Source organism: Nyctereutes procyonoides, unplaced genomic scaffold (assembly GCF_905146905.1).
Source record: "Nyctereutes procyonoides isolate TBG_1078 unplaced genomic scaffold, NYPRO_anot_genome, whole genome shotgun sequence".
NCBI lineage: Eukaryota > Metazoa > Chordata > Mammalia > Carnivora > Canidae > Nyctereutes > Nyctereutes procyonoides.
This window is the reverse complement of record NW_026575135.1, coordinates 39,632,376-39,648,640: the sequence shown is the minus strand read 5'-3', so window position 1 is coordinate 39,648,640 and position 16,265 is coordinate 39,632,376. Positions and strand designations below refer to the sequence as shown.

The 16,265-nt window shown below is 34.3% G+C and overlaps 1 protein-coding gene across 5 annotated transcripts in view; it reads right to left on the bottom strand.

Moving 5' to 3' along the window:
• The window catches only part of NFIB (nuclear factor I B), a 234,621-nt gene that overhangs the window by 90,633 nt on the left and 127,723 nt on the right, over nucleotides 1-16,265 (bottom strand). For all 5 annotated transcript variants that reach the window (XM_055302607.1, XM_055302609.1, XM_055302608.1 and 2 more), the window contains exon 3: nucleotides 11,048-11,101. In XM_055302607.1, coding sequence (XP_055158582.1) covers nucleotides 11,048-11,101 — 54 coding nt within the window. The remainder of the gene's footprint in view (nucleotides 1-11,047; nucleotides 11,102-16,265) is intronic.

The window sequence follows — 16,265 nt, the reverse complement described above, 5'->3', positions numbered from 1 at the left end:
GAAAGCATGGTATATGCATATAATGGAATACTACTCAGCTTTTTAAAACAAAAGAAATTTTGCAATAGGTAATAAATGAACGAACCTTGAAAAAATTATGCTAAGTGAAATAAACCAGTCACAGACAGACAAATGCTTCATGATTCTACCTATGTGAGTTATCTAAAGTACTCAATATCATAGAATCAGAATAGAATGATGCTTGCTGGGACTAGGGTGAAATGGAAATATGGAGTTGCCAATCAACAGGCATAAAGTTTCAGTTAAGCAAGATCTGTAATCTCCAGAAATCTGTTGTGAAACACTGTAACTATATTACTTAAAAATTTCTTAAGAAGGCCAATCTCATGTTAAGTATTTTTTTAAAGATTTTTTTTTAATTTATTCATGAGAGACACACACAGAGGGAGGCAGAGACACAGGCAGAGGGAGAAGCAGTCTTCATGCAGGGAGCCTGACGTGGGACTTGATTCCAGGACCCCGGGATCACACCCTGAGCTGAAGGCAGACGCTCAACCACTGAGCCACCCAGGTGTCCCTCATGTTAAGCATTCTTATCACAATAAAAAAAGACCAAAAACAAAACAAAACAAAAAAGCAAGGGAACATTTTAAGTACAGCATGGTCAATTGAATCAAATAAATGCTTAAGAACATGAAATTAGGAATAGAATGAAAAAGAACCACTGGAGAGAATAATTTCAAGCAGAGACAGAAGTTCAGTTGTAGAAGTTAAGAAGGAAGTTTAGAGTCTTTTTCATGACAAAGAAAGGAGATAGGACTCTTAGTTGAATGGGGTGTCTGAATGAGGGGCAAAAGATGCATTTTTAAGTAAGAAATAAGTTGCCAAGAATGAGTTAATAGAATAAAGAAGATATCTGCAGAGAGCTCAGAAGAATAAGGCACAAAAACTTTCAATGGAGCAGAAAAGTTGGTGGCTTCAGAAAGTAGGACCATTTTAAAAAGGCAAGTGGGAAAATATTTATAGGATGTGAATACAAGGGACTAAGATATAAAGTGTTGCTCCAAGGGAAAAGCAATCTCTAATGATACATTTGTACTCTTTCTCATGTCACTATTATAAACTATGTAACAAAATTTCATTCCACATTTCCTTTGATGTCAAAAGCCTTAGAACAAAATTGACTCCCTAAAAAACAACAATTCTATCCCATCCTAAGAGACTTGAGGCTATCTCTTTCTTTGCCTTGCATCTTATATTGACCTGTAACTTTGTCTATGTATCTTGAGCTTTCAGAGGAGTGCAATGTAAAAACAAAACAAAAAACACTGCATTTCTATTTGGATCCGCATCAAATGATACTTCCTGTATGAAGTCTTCCTGACCAACCCAGCTAGAAGAGAAAGTGGGATGAAAAGCCCTCACTTTCATAAAGCACCTGCTACATGCCAGGTATGCTTCCCCGTCGGATACTTACAACCACCATAGACACAATTGCACGGAGTTCCAGAGAAGTTGGCTGATTTGCTCATGCCCTTCATATGTCTCATGATCATTGTAAAACATGGAGCCTTGATTCAGGGGAAAAATGTGAATTCAAAGTTCATGTTCTTTCCACTCCACCATGCTCCCTATGATGGCTGGAAACATATTTCTTAACTCTGAACTCCCATGACACTTGAGTTGTCCCACTAAGTAACATTTAATCTTCATTATATACATAAAATAGTGTATGTATTTATGAATAGAAAAGTTTGAGGAGAGCATGGTTCATTTGTAATGTAAAATCACTGCAAAACCATTCACTATTTTACCTTCCGCAGCATCTAGCCTAGTGCCATGCACACAATAGATGCTCATTAAATGTCCCTAACTGAAGCATCAACCTACAGACAGCTATTTCCTGGATCTTTATTGTTCTTGGTGTAGAATGATGTATATTTCCAACTCCTCCAAGGCAAATGGCTGTCTCAACTCAATTAGAGCTGACTCAACCCACATACTGTCTCTTGGAATGTAATACTTAATTCTGAATTCAGCAACCAATTTTTTGTTGTATTATTTGTTGTCTAATAGGATAGGTGTTTGGGGAAGGTATGGAAAAATCTCCTTCATGACCTTATAATACATTCCTAAATATTTTTTCCCTCTTTGGCCCAGGGCGCGATCCTGGAGACCCGGGATCGAATCCCACATTGGGCTCCCGGTGCACGGAGCCTGCTTCTCCCTCTGCCTGTGTCTCTGCCTCTCTCTCTCTCTCTGTGACTATCATAAATATAAATAAATAAATAAATAAATAAATAAATAAATAAATAAATAAATAAAATCTTTAAAAAAATTAATATTACAAATGATCATGATAGAACCATTATAGAGGCTGGGGATGGTACTAATTGCTATATAGATCAATTTTGGGGGAGTGAGTGTATACAAGCCCCCATGTGCAGCCTATAAAAATAAGGAGCTGAGGGCTATGTTCTCTTCTGGCTTTTTAAAAGTAATTTGGCAAGAAAACATATTCCTAATCTTTTGGTCTTTTATTCTGAATTCTATCCTAAATCTGAACATTTAAGAACTTTACTGAATGTGATATCTTAAAAAAAATTAAAGGATAAAAACAAAAAATGTTTCTGAAACAAAATCTGTTAGAAAAAATAACTTTTATTTTTGCACTGACTTGCACAGACTCATTCTAAAATTACATAAAAGGTTTACCTTGATGTCAAACCTTACCACAGTTAACCAATCCTTTTAGTGTTTTTCTATTTATATTTCCATGAATAGAAAGCCTGTTTATAGTCTGTTACATATTTTCTAATGCCAAAGTTTAAAATTACTTCTAAGATCATGAAATAGTTCACTTTCCTCTTTAATTTTTTTTTTATTTGTGGATACAATAAATGAGGATATGAGAATGAATGGGTATGAACTTATTAACTAAGAAGTAAATGGGCTATGATTTTTTTAAGAATCAGAGTAAATTATCTTTTCCTCGACTCTGAACATCATATTCTAAAACAAAATATGAAAAAAAAGGAATAAAACAAAATATGCCCTGTGTGCTTCTTAAGGGTCCATGAAAATGTATGTGCCTTTATAAGCAAATAAGGGAGAATGTTTTATTACTTCTGTAACTATTAGAAAGTAAAGTCTGTCCCAAATTCTAAGTTTCAAAAAAAAAAAAAAAAACTGAGAATCAAATATAGTCCCTATTGATTCTGACAGAATATAACTACAGCTACAGATGCTGAACTAGTTTTATCAATAATTATTTGATTGGTTTTCATTAGTTTCATGATAACCCTCTGTTGGCTTTAATCTCAGTACCTATAAAATAGATCTGGGGAGTTATCAAGAGCAAAATTTTTGTGATTTAAAGAATTTCTTAAATGCGAGATCAGCAAATTGCTATAGTTAATATATACTATTATGGATCAAAGAAGAAATGAAAAGAAATCAAAAAATACTTTGAGGCAAATGGAAATGGAACATATCAAGATTTATGGGATGCAGCAAAAGCAGTTCTATAAGGGAAATTAACAGTGACATATGTCTACCTTAAGAAATAAGAAATGTCTCAAATGAACAACCTAACTTTATACTTCAAGGAACAAGAAAAAGAAGAAAAAAGCCCAAAGTTAGCAGAAGGAAGGAAATAATAAAGATGAGAGCAGAAATAAATGAAACAGAGACTAAAAAGACAATAGAAATAATAAATGAAAGTAAGAGCTTATTTTTTGAAGAGATAAAATCGACAAACTTTTAGCTAGACTCACCAAGAAAAAGAAAGGGCTCAAATAAATAAATTCAGAAATGAAAAAGAAAATGTTACAATTGATATCATACAAATAATGAGACTACTATGGAAAAAGTATATGCTAACACACTGAATAACCTAAAAAAAATGGATACATTCCTAGAAACATACAATCTACCAAAACTGAATCATGATGGGACAGAAAATCTGAACAGACCAATTACTAGTAGGGAGATAGAGTGAGTAATCAAAAACAAACAGAAGTCCAATATAGACAGCTTCACTGGTGAATTCTAGCAGTCCAAAAAAAAAAAAAAATTAACAAAATCCCTCTCAAACTGTCACAAAAAATTTAAAGAGGAGGGAACTCTTCCAAACTCATGAGGCCAGCTTTACCCTGATACCAAAACCAGAAAAGGATGCTACAAGAAAGGAAAATTAGAGACCAATATTTCTGTGAACACAGTTGCAAAAATCCTCAACAAAATATTAACAAACTAAATCCAACAATATATTAAAAGGATCATATCCCCTGATCAAGTGAGATTTATTCCAAGGATGCAAGGATGGTTCAACAGCTGCAAACCAGTCAATGTGATATACACATTAAGGAAACGAAGGTAAAAATCATATAATCATTTCAATAGATGCAGAAAAAGCATTTGACAAAATTCGACATGTTTATGATAGATACTCTCAACAACATAGGCACAGAGGCAACATACCTCAAAATAATAAAGACCGTATACAACAAGTCCACAGCTAACCTCACACTTGATGGTGAAAACCTGAATGCTTTTCCTCTAAGATCAGGAAATAGACAAGGATGCCCACTCTTACCACTTTTATTTAACATGGTATTAGAAGTCCTGGCCAGAGAAATTAAGCAAGAAAAATAAAAGGCATCCAAATTGGAAAAAAAAAGAAATAAAAATCACTATTTGTAGATGACTTGATATTATATAAACCCTAAAGACTCCAACAGAAAACTGTTAGAACAAACAAATTCATTAAAGTTGCAGGATACAACATCAAAACTCGAAAATCTGTTGCATTACTATACATTAATAGTGAAGTATCAGAAAGAGAAAGTAAGAAAACATCCTGTTTGGGTGCCTCGGTGGCTCAATTGCTAAGCGTCTGACTCTTGATTTCAGCTTCAGTCATGATCTCAGGGTTGTGAGATCAAGCCCCATATCAGGTTCTGTGCTAGGCATGAAGGCTGCTTAAGATTCTCTCTCTCTCCCCCCCTCTTTACTCCTCCCCCCAAAAAAAGAAAAAGAAAGGAAGAAAACATGACATTTACAATTGCATAAAAAAAAAAATTAAGACACTTAGGGATATTTAACCAAGGAGGTGAAAGACGTGTAATTGAAAAATAAGACATTAATGAAAGATACAGATGAAGACACGATTAAATGGAAAAATACTCTATGCTCATGGATTGGAAGAATTAATATTGTTAACATTTTTATACCACCCATACAATCTATAGATTCAATGCAATCACTATAAAAATTCCAATGGTAGTTTTCACAGAAATAGAACAGTCCTAAGATTTGTATGGAACCATAAAAAATTCCAAATAACCAAAACAATCTTGAGAAAGAACAAAGCTGGAGGCATCACACTCCTTGATTTCAAATTGTATTACAAAGCTATAGTTATAAAAATAGTGTGTATTGGTATAAAATCCCAAACATTGATCAATGGGAGAATAGGGAAGAACAGGGAAGAGAAGAGGGAGCCTAGAAATAAACTCACACATTTACAGTCAATTAATTTATGACAAAGAAGCCAAGAATACACAGTGAGGAAAGGACAGTCTTTTCAATAAATGGTCTTGGGAAATTTGCACCATCACATGCAAAAGAATGAAACTAGACCATTATTTAGTCCATAAACAAAAGTTAACTCAAGACAGATCGAAAACTTGAATGTAAGGCTTGAAACCATAAAACTTCTAGAAGAATACATAGGCAGTAAGCTCTCTGACATCAGTCTTGGCAATAATTTCTTGAATCTGACACCAAAAGCAAAAGTAATAAAAGCAAAAACAGACAAGTGGGATTACATCAATCTAAAAAGTTTCTGCATAGGCAAGAAAACCATTAACAGAAAGAAAAGACAACCTACTGAATGGCAGAAATATTTGTAAATCATATAATTATAAGGGGCTAATATCCAAAATATATAAAGAATTCATACAACTCAATAGTAAAAAACAAAATAAAATAAAATAAAAAATGGGCAGAGGACCTAAACAGACATTTAAAAAAAAAAAAGACATACAGATGACCAATGGATATATGAATAAATGCTCTACATTATTAACCATCAGGGAAATGCAAATCAAAACCACAATGAGATATTACCTCAAACCTGTTAGAATGGTTATTATCAAAAAGACTAGAAATAACAAGTATTGACAAGGGAGGAGAAGAGAAGGGAACCCTCCTACACTGCTAGTGGAAATGGAAATTGGTGTATGGAAGAGTATGGACTTTCCTCTAAAAACTAAAAATATAACTCAACATGATCCAGCAATTCCACTTCTGGGTTTTTATTTTTTTAAATGAAAATACTAATTCAAAAAGATATATATATATTCCCATGTTCATTGCAGCATTATTTACAATAGCCAAGATATGAAACTAACCTAAATCCCCATCAAGGGATGAATGTATAAAGAAAATGTGTTGTATATATGTATAAATGGAATATATATGTGGTGTGTATCTGTAAATTGAATATATATATGGGATATCATTCAACCATAAAAAAGGCAGGAAATCTTGCCATTTGCAAAAACATGGATGGATCTTGAGGACATCATGCTAACTGAAAGAAGTCAGACAGAGAAAGATATGATCTCTATTAGGTGGAATATATATTATATATATTTATTTATATGTTTATATGATTTATAGTACTAGCCATTTATATTATACTTATATATTTATATGCATAATAATTTCTTAAATATAAGATGAGAATATTGTGAGTTAATAGATACTCCTTGTTTAATTTATTCAATTATTTATTTAGTTCCAGAGAGGATATAAGGTAGCTTATTTGACATCCACCCAATATAGAATCCTAATGGTTTCCAGAGGTTTTGCCAGACTACATGCAAAAAATCAACACACAAAATAGCACAGGCCAAAATGTGCCAAAAAGAAAAGTAGGATAAATCTGTGTCTTTCCAGTTAAGAAAGCATTGATTAATGCTACAGAGAATGCTTCATAAGTTTTCATCATAGAATTTGCAAAAACTGTCCCAAGATTCTCCATTTCTTTGTTTTATTTCCAGCCAAGAGAAAACTCCCCACATAACTACAGACTTCCTAAACTTCAAAATGAGGTGTCAGCTTCTAAATGACCCAGAGGCAAAATCCAACTTCTAGTTTGCCTTGTTTTCTTTGGATATTAACCATTCCAGCATTAGGCAAGTGATTGAGATTGGAATATCTAAAAGACCATAGCTCAAGGAATGCAGAGATATAAAACAACAGGGCAATTCAAAGCTAATTTTAAAAAATTGCAATTCGATCACACATTTCCTAAAAGTGACAGTGGAGTTTTTAATTATCGCAAAAATTAGGAGTCGTCTAATTCCTAAATTAGTGGTTTACTCTCCTTTGTCCAAACAGTTGTTTGCTATAGTTGAGAGAGGATTCATATTTCCATTGCTTAGAAAGGAATAATTTAATGTTTAAAAAGAAGTAACTAGATATAAACATATAACTTCTGATTCCATCATAAACAAAAGAAATGTGTATCATTAAAATAAATGAAGTGGTCTGGTGCTTCTTTACTAAAATAACAATGTCATATCCTTGGGCACCATCAGAATTTTGAAACACCTTAGCCCTGAAAAGATAATGAACCCCATCCCCACCATGTAACAAAGACTAAAACAAACTATTAAATCACAAATAGTATAAGAAAATGCAATAAAGACTTTCATTGCTTTTTAAAATAACAAAAAATTGCAAAAATGCCTTTAAAAATAACAAATATCACATATCGTTCCTCCCAATAATGTACTGCTTTTGTTTGCTTCTGCTCTGTTTGCTCACTAAATACTAATCTCAGTCAAGAAGCACAAAAATTAAAGGCCTACATGGAGATAATCATACTAGTCTGAGGAGCTTTAAGGTCCTTCAAAAGTTCTTCTGAACCAGCAAGGATACGGCCTCCATGTCAGATAGTCATGTCTGATGCTGGAGAAAGGCCAAGCCAGAGTGGGTGTTCAATCTGTGAGCAGACCATGCATCTGTACTTATAGAATGACATAATGGGATTCCACCTTCATGTCAACAGTGGGGAACAGATTTCACAGAGCTTCCACCTCCAAAAGAGATTGAATTTTTGCCATCTCTTCCTAAGCTGTTGGGAAGTAGATGGTAACTATGTCCATGGGCTGCACATCTCCCAATGGAAAACTACTGGTTATTACAAAATGTTAGCACTCAACATGATCTTTTTCAAAAGTTTAGCTTCCCTTTGTTATAACAATACAAGTAGCAAAGCAATTTGATTGTTTCATTGTTTATGGTAGTAGATTGAATTTTCTCATGAATGCACTGTGTCTTTTTGAGATACTGCATCTGAAACTTCAGAGATTCCACATTTCAGCCAAAGCCAGAACACAGAGATGAAAAAAGTCTCCAAAAGATAAATTATGCTCTAAAATCCCAAACATGCTTATATTTATGAAAAGAGTTTCTCTCTTTTTTTTTTTCTTCACGAGAGAGAGAGAGAGAGAAAGAAAATATGCACATGAGTAGGGAAGGGACAGAAGGAGAGAATCCTAAGCAGGCTCCATACTCAGCCCAAAGCCCAATGAGGGACTTGATCTCCTGACTGTGAGATTGACCTGAGCCAAAATCAAGAATCAGATGCTTAACTGACTGAACCATTCAGGTGCCCTGTGAAAAGAGCTTTTAATAATGCATATAATTTATCACAATTGACTACAAAACAAAAACCTTAATAAGTTCTGATTTTTCACATTTCAAATTAGAAGTCATTCTACATTCCTAGTGGCTTGATTTATTTCGTTACTGCAGAACTCTTACTTTCATCAAATAGGATTCTTTAATAATCTCATGATTAAATCCATAATACAATGATAAGCAACATATGTTAAAATGATGGAATGCTTCCAAATCATCAAAGAAAATTTTAATTTTGTTCCATTTAATTTTGATATCATATATGTTTTATTATATACTACCTGAAAAACTGGTAATTGATGTAGCATTTACATATATGCAGTATTCAACTAATCATATGATCTAACACATTCCAGTTTTAAGACATTGTTCTCAAAAAGGTTTGATTTCCAAGGAAAATTTAAAAAGGAAAAAATTAGAATTGTCCTACCTTGATTATTTCTGTTTGTCATATTATATGCAAACAGATGAATTAAGAGATGCCACACTGAATATAGCAAAAGAAAAATTTAACCAAGATTCTTGACAAATATTAAAATATCAAATTCCAGCCTTATATAACTATTTTACAATTATTCTTTCAGCATAAGTAGAGAACATTTTTAAGTGAGTAAAATTCTTTCTGTACACGTTCAGAAATGCATTTTAAATGATAACAGCTTTATTAATTTCAAATGCAAAGAACATATCCTTTGTTTAGTCTGACGGACTTACATTACTTATCAATTCTTTTTCTATTAACCACCCTCCCCCACCCCTTTCTTCCTAAAATGAGTGAGGAAGCTTTTAAAAAATGTTTGGACATGATTCACTCTGAGTTATCATGCTATACAGGGAAAACATTACTCAAGTAAAAAGAAGAAATTTTAGTAAAGCTAAAGGCATACCCCAATGAAATTTTCTCAACTTAAGAAAATTTCTCACAAATTTATTACATTTGAAATAGTCTGTCTTTTTTATTCTACTCTCCCACCAACACAAAAAATAAAATAATAAATTTAACTGGAAATTACATTTAATTTTTTTCTGATTTTTGTATGGTTATCAATCCGTAGTAATTTTGAATGATTTTGATAAAAGACCAATCAAGTTAGCATACATTTTTCAATCTATATTTAATTAAAACTTTTGATCTTTGAAGTATCTGCTACTTTTGCCAAACAGTAAGGTTTTGTACAATACAGAGTAGTGAATATGTAGTTGGAAAAATATATTTTTTCTAAGATAAAAATAAGGAACAAAATATAGGCAAGACTCAAAAAGAAAAAGTATATTGTCTTGACTTTGCACTTTTCCTTGCATATTTACTTACTGTATCTTTGTAATATCATTTCAAAATAAGACTGGTCTATTTTCTTACAGTTTGGGATTTTTTAGATAGTACAATCTCACAGTAGCAAAGTTCTATGACAAGGGAGGTCAAATAATTAAGGACCTAATACTAATTCTACCCGAGGAAACTTTTATTATTACTTTTCATAAGTGGTTTGGTTTATTTTCAACAAAAACAACTAGATGAAATTATTTGGGGAGGTAGGGGACTTATGTGGGGAGTTTGGATTTTTTTTGTTCATTTTGTTTTGGTTTTATTGATTTATTCTTAGAGCACTCTCTTCCCCAAGTTGCAAATACAAATAAAATTATTCTGATAATGAAATAGTAGAAATTCTTCTTTGCACAAGTTTTATACTATGAGTAAAAAACACAAAATGCCCCTAAATTAATGTCAAATTCTATATATTCAGATTTAGAAGCAAGGAAACTATGAAGACAGCCAAGTTATAAAAGCGCATTTTCAGATCTGGAACAACTTCTGGACATAAAGAGGGTATTTGGCATACATCATACCAAAGGAAAAGTCTTACTTTCATTATTTCCTGATTCTTGGAATCTAATAAAAACCTTATGGAATAAAAACTTGTTTGAAAAAAATCCCTCACTGAAAACACAACCACCCTCTAGCCCAACCCTCCTTATAAAGTAATACGAGTTGATAAACTATAATAAGAGTATGGAAATTTTTACTTTTTCTTGTGCATTTTAAAAGAATGATGAAGTAGTTTTTTTGGCTTTTTAAGCAGCAGTGACTTTTAGCACCTGAACAATGTACAACTAAAATACACGCATGTTCATTTTTCAAGAAACATCACCAAAAATTAAAACGGTGGTGGTTAGGTAAGTACTGATGACGCCGATATAGAAGTATTTGCCACTGTGAAGGGCCTATGGAGAATCACATCTTGTCCTGATCATACCTGCCTGCCAGAACAAAATAGGCAGCTGACCAATCATGGGGTGTTTACCTATACAGTGGTACCTTTGTTCTCCACCAATGTTAGATTGCAAATGTCCTGGAGCACATATTTACCTGGAGGATTCTTGGCAGGATCATTGTGGCTTGGACTTCCTGATTGTCCAGAATCTATAAAGAAATCACAGAAAATGTTTTCTTTTTAATTTGTTTTGAATGAATTTCACAATCCTCAGAAGAACTTTTTAAAAAAAATTTTAAGATGCAACAACGAAGCTGAGTGTTTAAAAAAAGTATACTTTCCCAAGCCTTTCAGCAGCAACACTTTATTTATCGAGCTAGATAAATGTCCATACATATTTCTATGTCGAAATGAAAAAATAAAGTAGAGATCTACCATATTCTCAGAATGGAGCAAGGCTTTTTTGAAACAAAAGGTCTGGCTACAAAGCCACTAAAGGTGGTTTGAAGGTTGGGCCTGTTAGTACCAATATGAAATAAAGCAGATATATCCCCTAAAAATGCAACCTGAGTGTAATTAAACATGCTTTTAAGAACCTGAAAATGTTTTTATTCGAAGAGTAAAATACACAGAAACGAGAGTCCATTTTTCCAGGATTTCATGTGCATACACACATATCCACTCCCATAATCTCCCAACCTACTGGATCCAGGCCCAGATTTGTCTTCATCCCATAATAGCAATCGATTTGCAAACACCAAGAAGAGCATAAATTACTAGGTAGAAACTAACATAGCTTTATGGAGAGCAAATTGTTGGATCAATTTAATTTCCATCTGTGATAGACAGACTGCAGATAAGGAGAAAAAGATCAATGTAGTATAATCAAATTTTCTATCCCACGTTATTTCTCATTGATGCTTTCTATAGGAAACAACGTAGAGGCTATACTACAGTTAGGCAACATGCCTTTCCCAGCTAACCTAACACTCTTGTGTTTTGTTCATTCCTCTTTCCTCTATGTCCCCTCTGCATTTATCTGTGTCATTTGCCCCATATCATTATACACTTACTTGCAGGTTGCTTTATCATCTTATTTTATTGGTCCTAGTATTTAAGTTTTGTCTCCCCAACTAAATTGCATGCTCCTAAGCTGAGGCAGAGATTCTATCTACTTCTTTTGTGTCTTCCTCAGTGCACAGTGTGCTGTTCAAGGCTGTAAATGCACCAGGCTTTCGGTAAACGCCGGAGGAATGGAAGGCTCAGATTCAGCAGCCTTCTCTGCCTGCCTAGGAAAGGCAATTTTGAACTTGATACTGAATTTCAACAAAATTTGATCGGTGGCCATAGATAAATCTCTTCCCTGAAATCTTGCCATGGTACCTATGCCAAGACAAGAATCCAGTCTCATTTAAGCAGAAAAATCTTATGCTGGTTTTTTTAGCAGGGTGATTCTGTTCATCCATGTAAGTGATTAGCATATTGCAATTGCTGCTTCTGATGTGAAATGCAAGGGGATCCTGTTAGTCTCTTCCTGTATAGAATTTGGCCATTTATTTTTGCACTTTGCCTCATGCCTGCTAACTAGATGTAATGCTGAGATCAGAATTCCACCTCTTCATCATATTTCCTTTGTCTTTTTTTTTCTCTAGAATAGTTTTCATGAAATCTACACGAATATATGTGGTGATTCCCACATTATCCACCAATTGATTTCTGATTTCCCAGAATGCAAGCAAAGAAACTCATAAGGGCGACTCAAGCTAGTGTCTCCTGCAGATGGTCAGAGTTGGATATCCTCTAAAATGCTTGTCTCTCATGAATTCTCTCATTGTTTCTGAAATTGAGGCAAGACTCAGTGACTTATAACTTAGAAGGTCAATCTTTCTCTTTCTACATTCCTAAAAAAGATGGTATAATATTGGCCACTTTCCATGGAGTATGATAGTTACATAAAAATGATAAATTACATTATTTTGCTACTGCTTCAGTTATTTCTGCCTTGAGTCCCTCTGACAAATGTCCTTCAATACTGATACTACATTCCAGTTTAATTTCTCAAGTGACCCTAACATTTTACTTTTATTATTATTGTCACTGTCGTTGTTATTGTTAACATACCACTGAACAGAGAGCCTCTTCATATTTTCTTTTTCCTTTTAACATTTACTTCACATTTACGGAGGCCTAGACCTTGCATCCTTCAAGGTCGCTAATGCCACCTTCCTGATGACACATGAGGCAGGTTGAGGTTGTCCTCAGGGGACAGTGGTTGTAGACTCTCCATGAGCCTTAGCATGTTTACTTAAATCAATTTCAAAATGGTACCATAAAACTCCCAACATCTGGCTGCTAAAACTTGGGTCAATTAAAAAAGTGAATGTCTCTTCTATTCCTAAAAGTATTCAGCTAGAACACTGGCACCCCCATTACCACAACATCCCACTTGGGAAACTCTATTCTTTTCTGCTGCAAATTACCCCTTCCCCCATTTCCAACAACTGCACACCAACTTCTTCATTTGAAAACAATATAATTACTAAACAACAACAACAAAAAACAAGCATTTGAGGAAAAACTGAAGTAGACACCAAATTTGAGTCACACACTTGCTTTTAATAAGAATTCCACTTTCTAAAATGATCTGGCATTTACTGGCACACAAAGGCAGATTTTCCGCTCATATTCCAAAGTCTGTGCCTTTTCATGAAGTAAAATAGTATAAACTAGATCCCAAAACATAGAATAGGGCCCCCTTAGAGAGTAAGCAAGTTAACATTTACTTTTCAGACTATAAATTCTAACGCTATAATCTACTCTTAACTCTTATGGCATCTTATACCAGTCACTTAATTCCAACTGCTGGAAAAGGAAGTAACCGGGGAGTCACACTTGGCAGAGAAACCAAAATGGACTGTTATTGTGGTTAACTTCAGAGAGGGAATTATTCAGACCACATTTAAAACCCTTCCAATTCACCACCCAGGTCACATTAGTCTACACCCTTTTCTTCAACCACTTCCATCACTTGCTCAAGTCCTGTGTGTGTCTGTGTGTATTTAATATGTTATTGTGAATTCTAGCTCTGTTCCTCACTAGTAGTGTGATTTTGTGCAAAATTACTTAACTCTTAGAGCCTTGTGGTCTATATTTTTACAACTGTAATACTATCTATCTCATAGAATCATCGCAAAGCTTTCATTATGTAAACCATCATGTACTGGTCAGACACATCCCATACAATCCGTAAGTGAAATATATCAGTCACAGAGGTCACAGTCAAAGGATTAATATATTTAATGGACTAATTCTCAGGAAAAAAGGAAGAAAAGGGATATGACTAAATTCTGCCCACCGGTCCCAGGGCAAGCATGTAAAATGGTCTGTGGTAAATGGCCTGAACATGAAGGAGTGTGTGCCTGCTGAGAATTCCTATGTTAAAGCTATAGCCACCCTCTCCTCTCAAGGGAGAGTTGCAAGGCCTCAGGAGCTCTCATGCTCAAAAGGCAGTAGGTACAAGCCACTTGATGAAGATTACCTCCAGAAGACTGAAGTCCTTGAAGAACAAGGCTGGTAAGAATGGGGGTTGTGAGTTGCCCAGCACACTGGGTCTTGAGTCTAGAACGATCTGGATGCAGTGGAGAACAAGAGAGGGAAACGGAACTTGAAGGCAGCACACCTAAACCAGTCCTTCATCGTTCCTTCCACATTTTATTTTCTCTTCCTTGACCCCAATCTAGATCTTCTACATTTTGTTGTCTCTTTCTGACTTCACTGGACATGATGTAGAACTGAAATAGCTTGTATTACTTACGAGTATACTTACGAGTATAATTATTATACTTCTAAAAACCTCATATTACTCTTATTCTTTATATTTTAAAAGTGTCAGTTAAATGTATATGTCTTCTTCTTGGAAAAATATAATTAATGAAGCCATTTCTAAGTTACTACTTTTGGAACTCAATCTATTCCTCCTCCTCCAGGAATAAGAAAAGATTCACATCCCCACATGACCCTTACCAACTTTTCTTCAATCCTGTTGTGCACTCCCTTTTAAAAAGCAGCCAGCCTTTTATGGCTCTTCTAATATCTAAACTTTACCTAAAGAATGGCCAGCTTTGGGGTACCTGGGTGGCTCAGTCAGTTAAGTGTCTGCCTTTGGCTTGGGTCATGATACCGGAGTCCCAGGATCCAGCCCCATGTTGGCCTCCCTGCTTCTCCCTCTCTTTCTCTGTCCCTCCTCCCAGCTCATGCTCTCTTGCTCTCTCACTCTCTCTCAAATAAATATAATCTTAAAAAGAGAAATGGTCAGTTTCCCTAATGACCCAGTTTTTTTTTTTTAAGAAGATCCTGGGATATTTAAGTGACCTAAATGGCTTGTCCAAAGTTACATGACAACTATTAAAACATATGTTCTCTACATAGGCCACCCATTCAGTCACACTGCCTCTTGAGAGGTTATGATGCAATCTGCAAATCACGTACAGCCAAGTGATCTTTTAGTAGATTAAATGTTTCTGGGAACTTGACCTTCCCCTAACTTCCCTCCTCCTTCCTACCATTTACCAATACATTCAAAACCTTTTTCATAAATTTTAAAAGCCCATAGCTATTCTTTCTAAGTTGGAAACAATTATTATTAAAATCTATAAGCTTACTGATGCTTGAAAAAGAGGAGAACTCTAAATCAAATTTAGTCTGGATTCTCCCTGCTAAACAAAGAGAATTCTAATGCTTTACTAACAAGCTAGTGGAAGTCCAATAAAATAGTCACTAAATATGTAAGATAATAAACAAATAATCACCACTTAAATGTTTGTTATTGAGTACTAACTTTCTGAAGTACTCAATTATCTGATGGGGGCAGATCATCAAAACTGAAAAATTTCTGAAGGTAACTACTGTAAGCATCAATTAGATATGAATCAGTAAGATTCACAGAATACCTTCTATATCCCAATTGCTGATGTCTGGAACATAAAAGGGTTCTTAATACATGCCTATTAAATTTCCAATTAATTTATAATAATGACCCTTAAAATACTGTTTTAAGAAGAAGAATATACTTTCTATGCCTTCTAGAGCTCAGAGGCTGCCCAAAAAGAAATAAATGTACAAATAAAATATAATACAGTGATAGGTGCTAATAACGAGTCTTATATCAAGATCAGCAAACAATTGGTTCTTCCTAGGAAGGATGAGTAAGGGTGTGTCATAGAAAGTATCAGAGGGAAAGACCTAAGGAACAGATCCTTGAAAAATGAACAGAAGTCATATTATGATAGTACATAATTCTACTCTGCTACCAAGCCTTTTTAAAACCCTAAACTGATTAAGCTACTTCACTGCTAAAACCCTTACATGTATTCC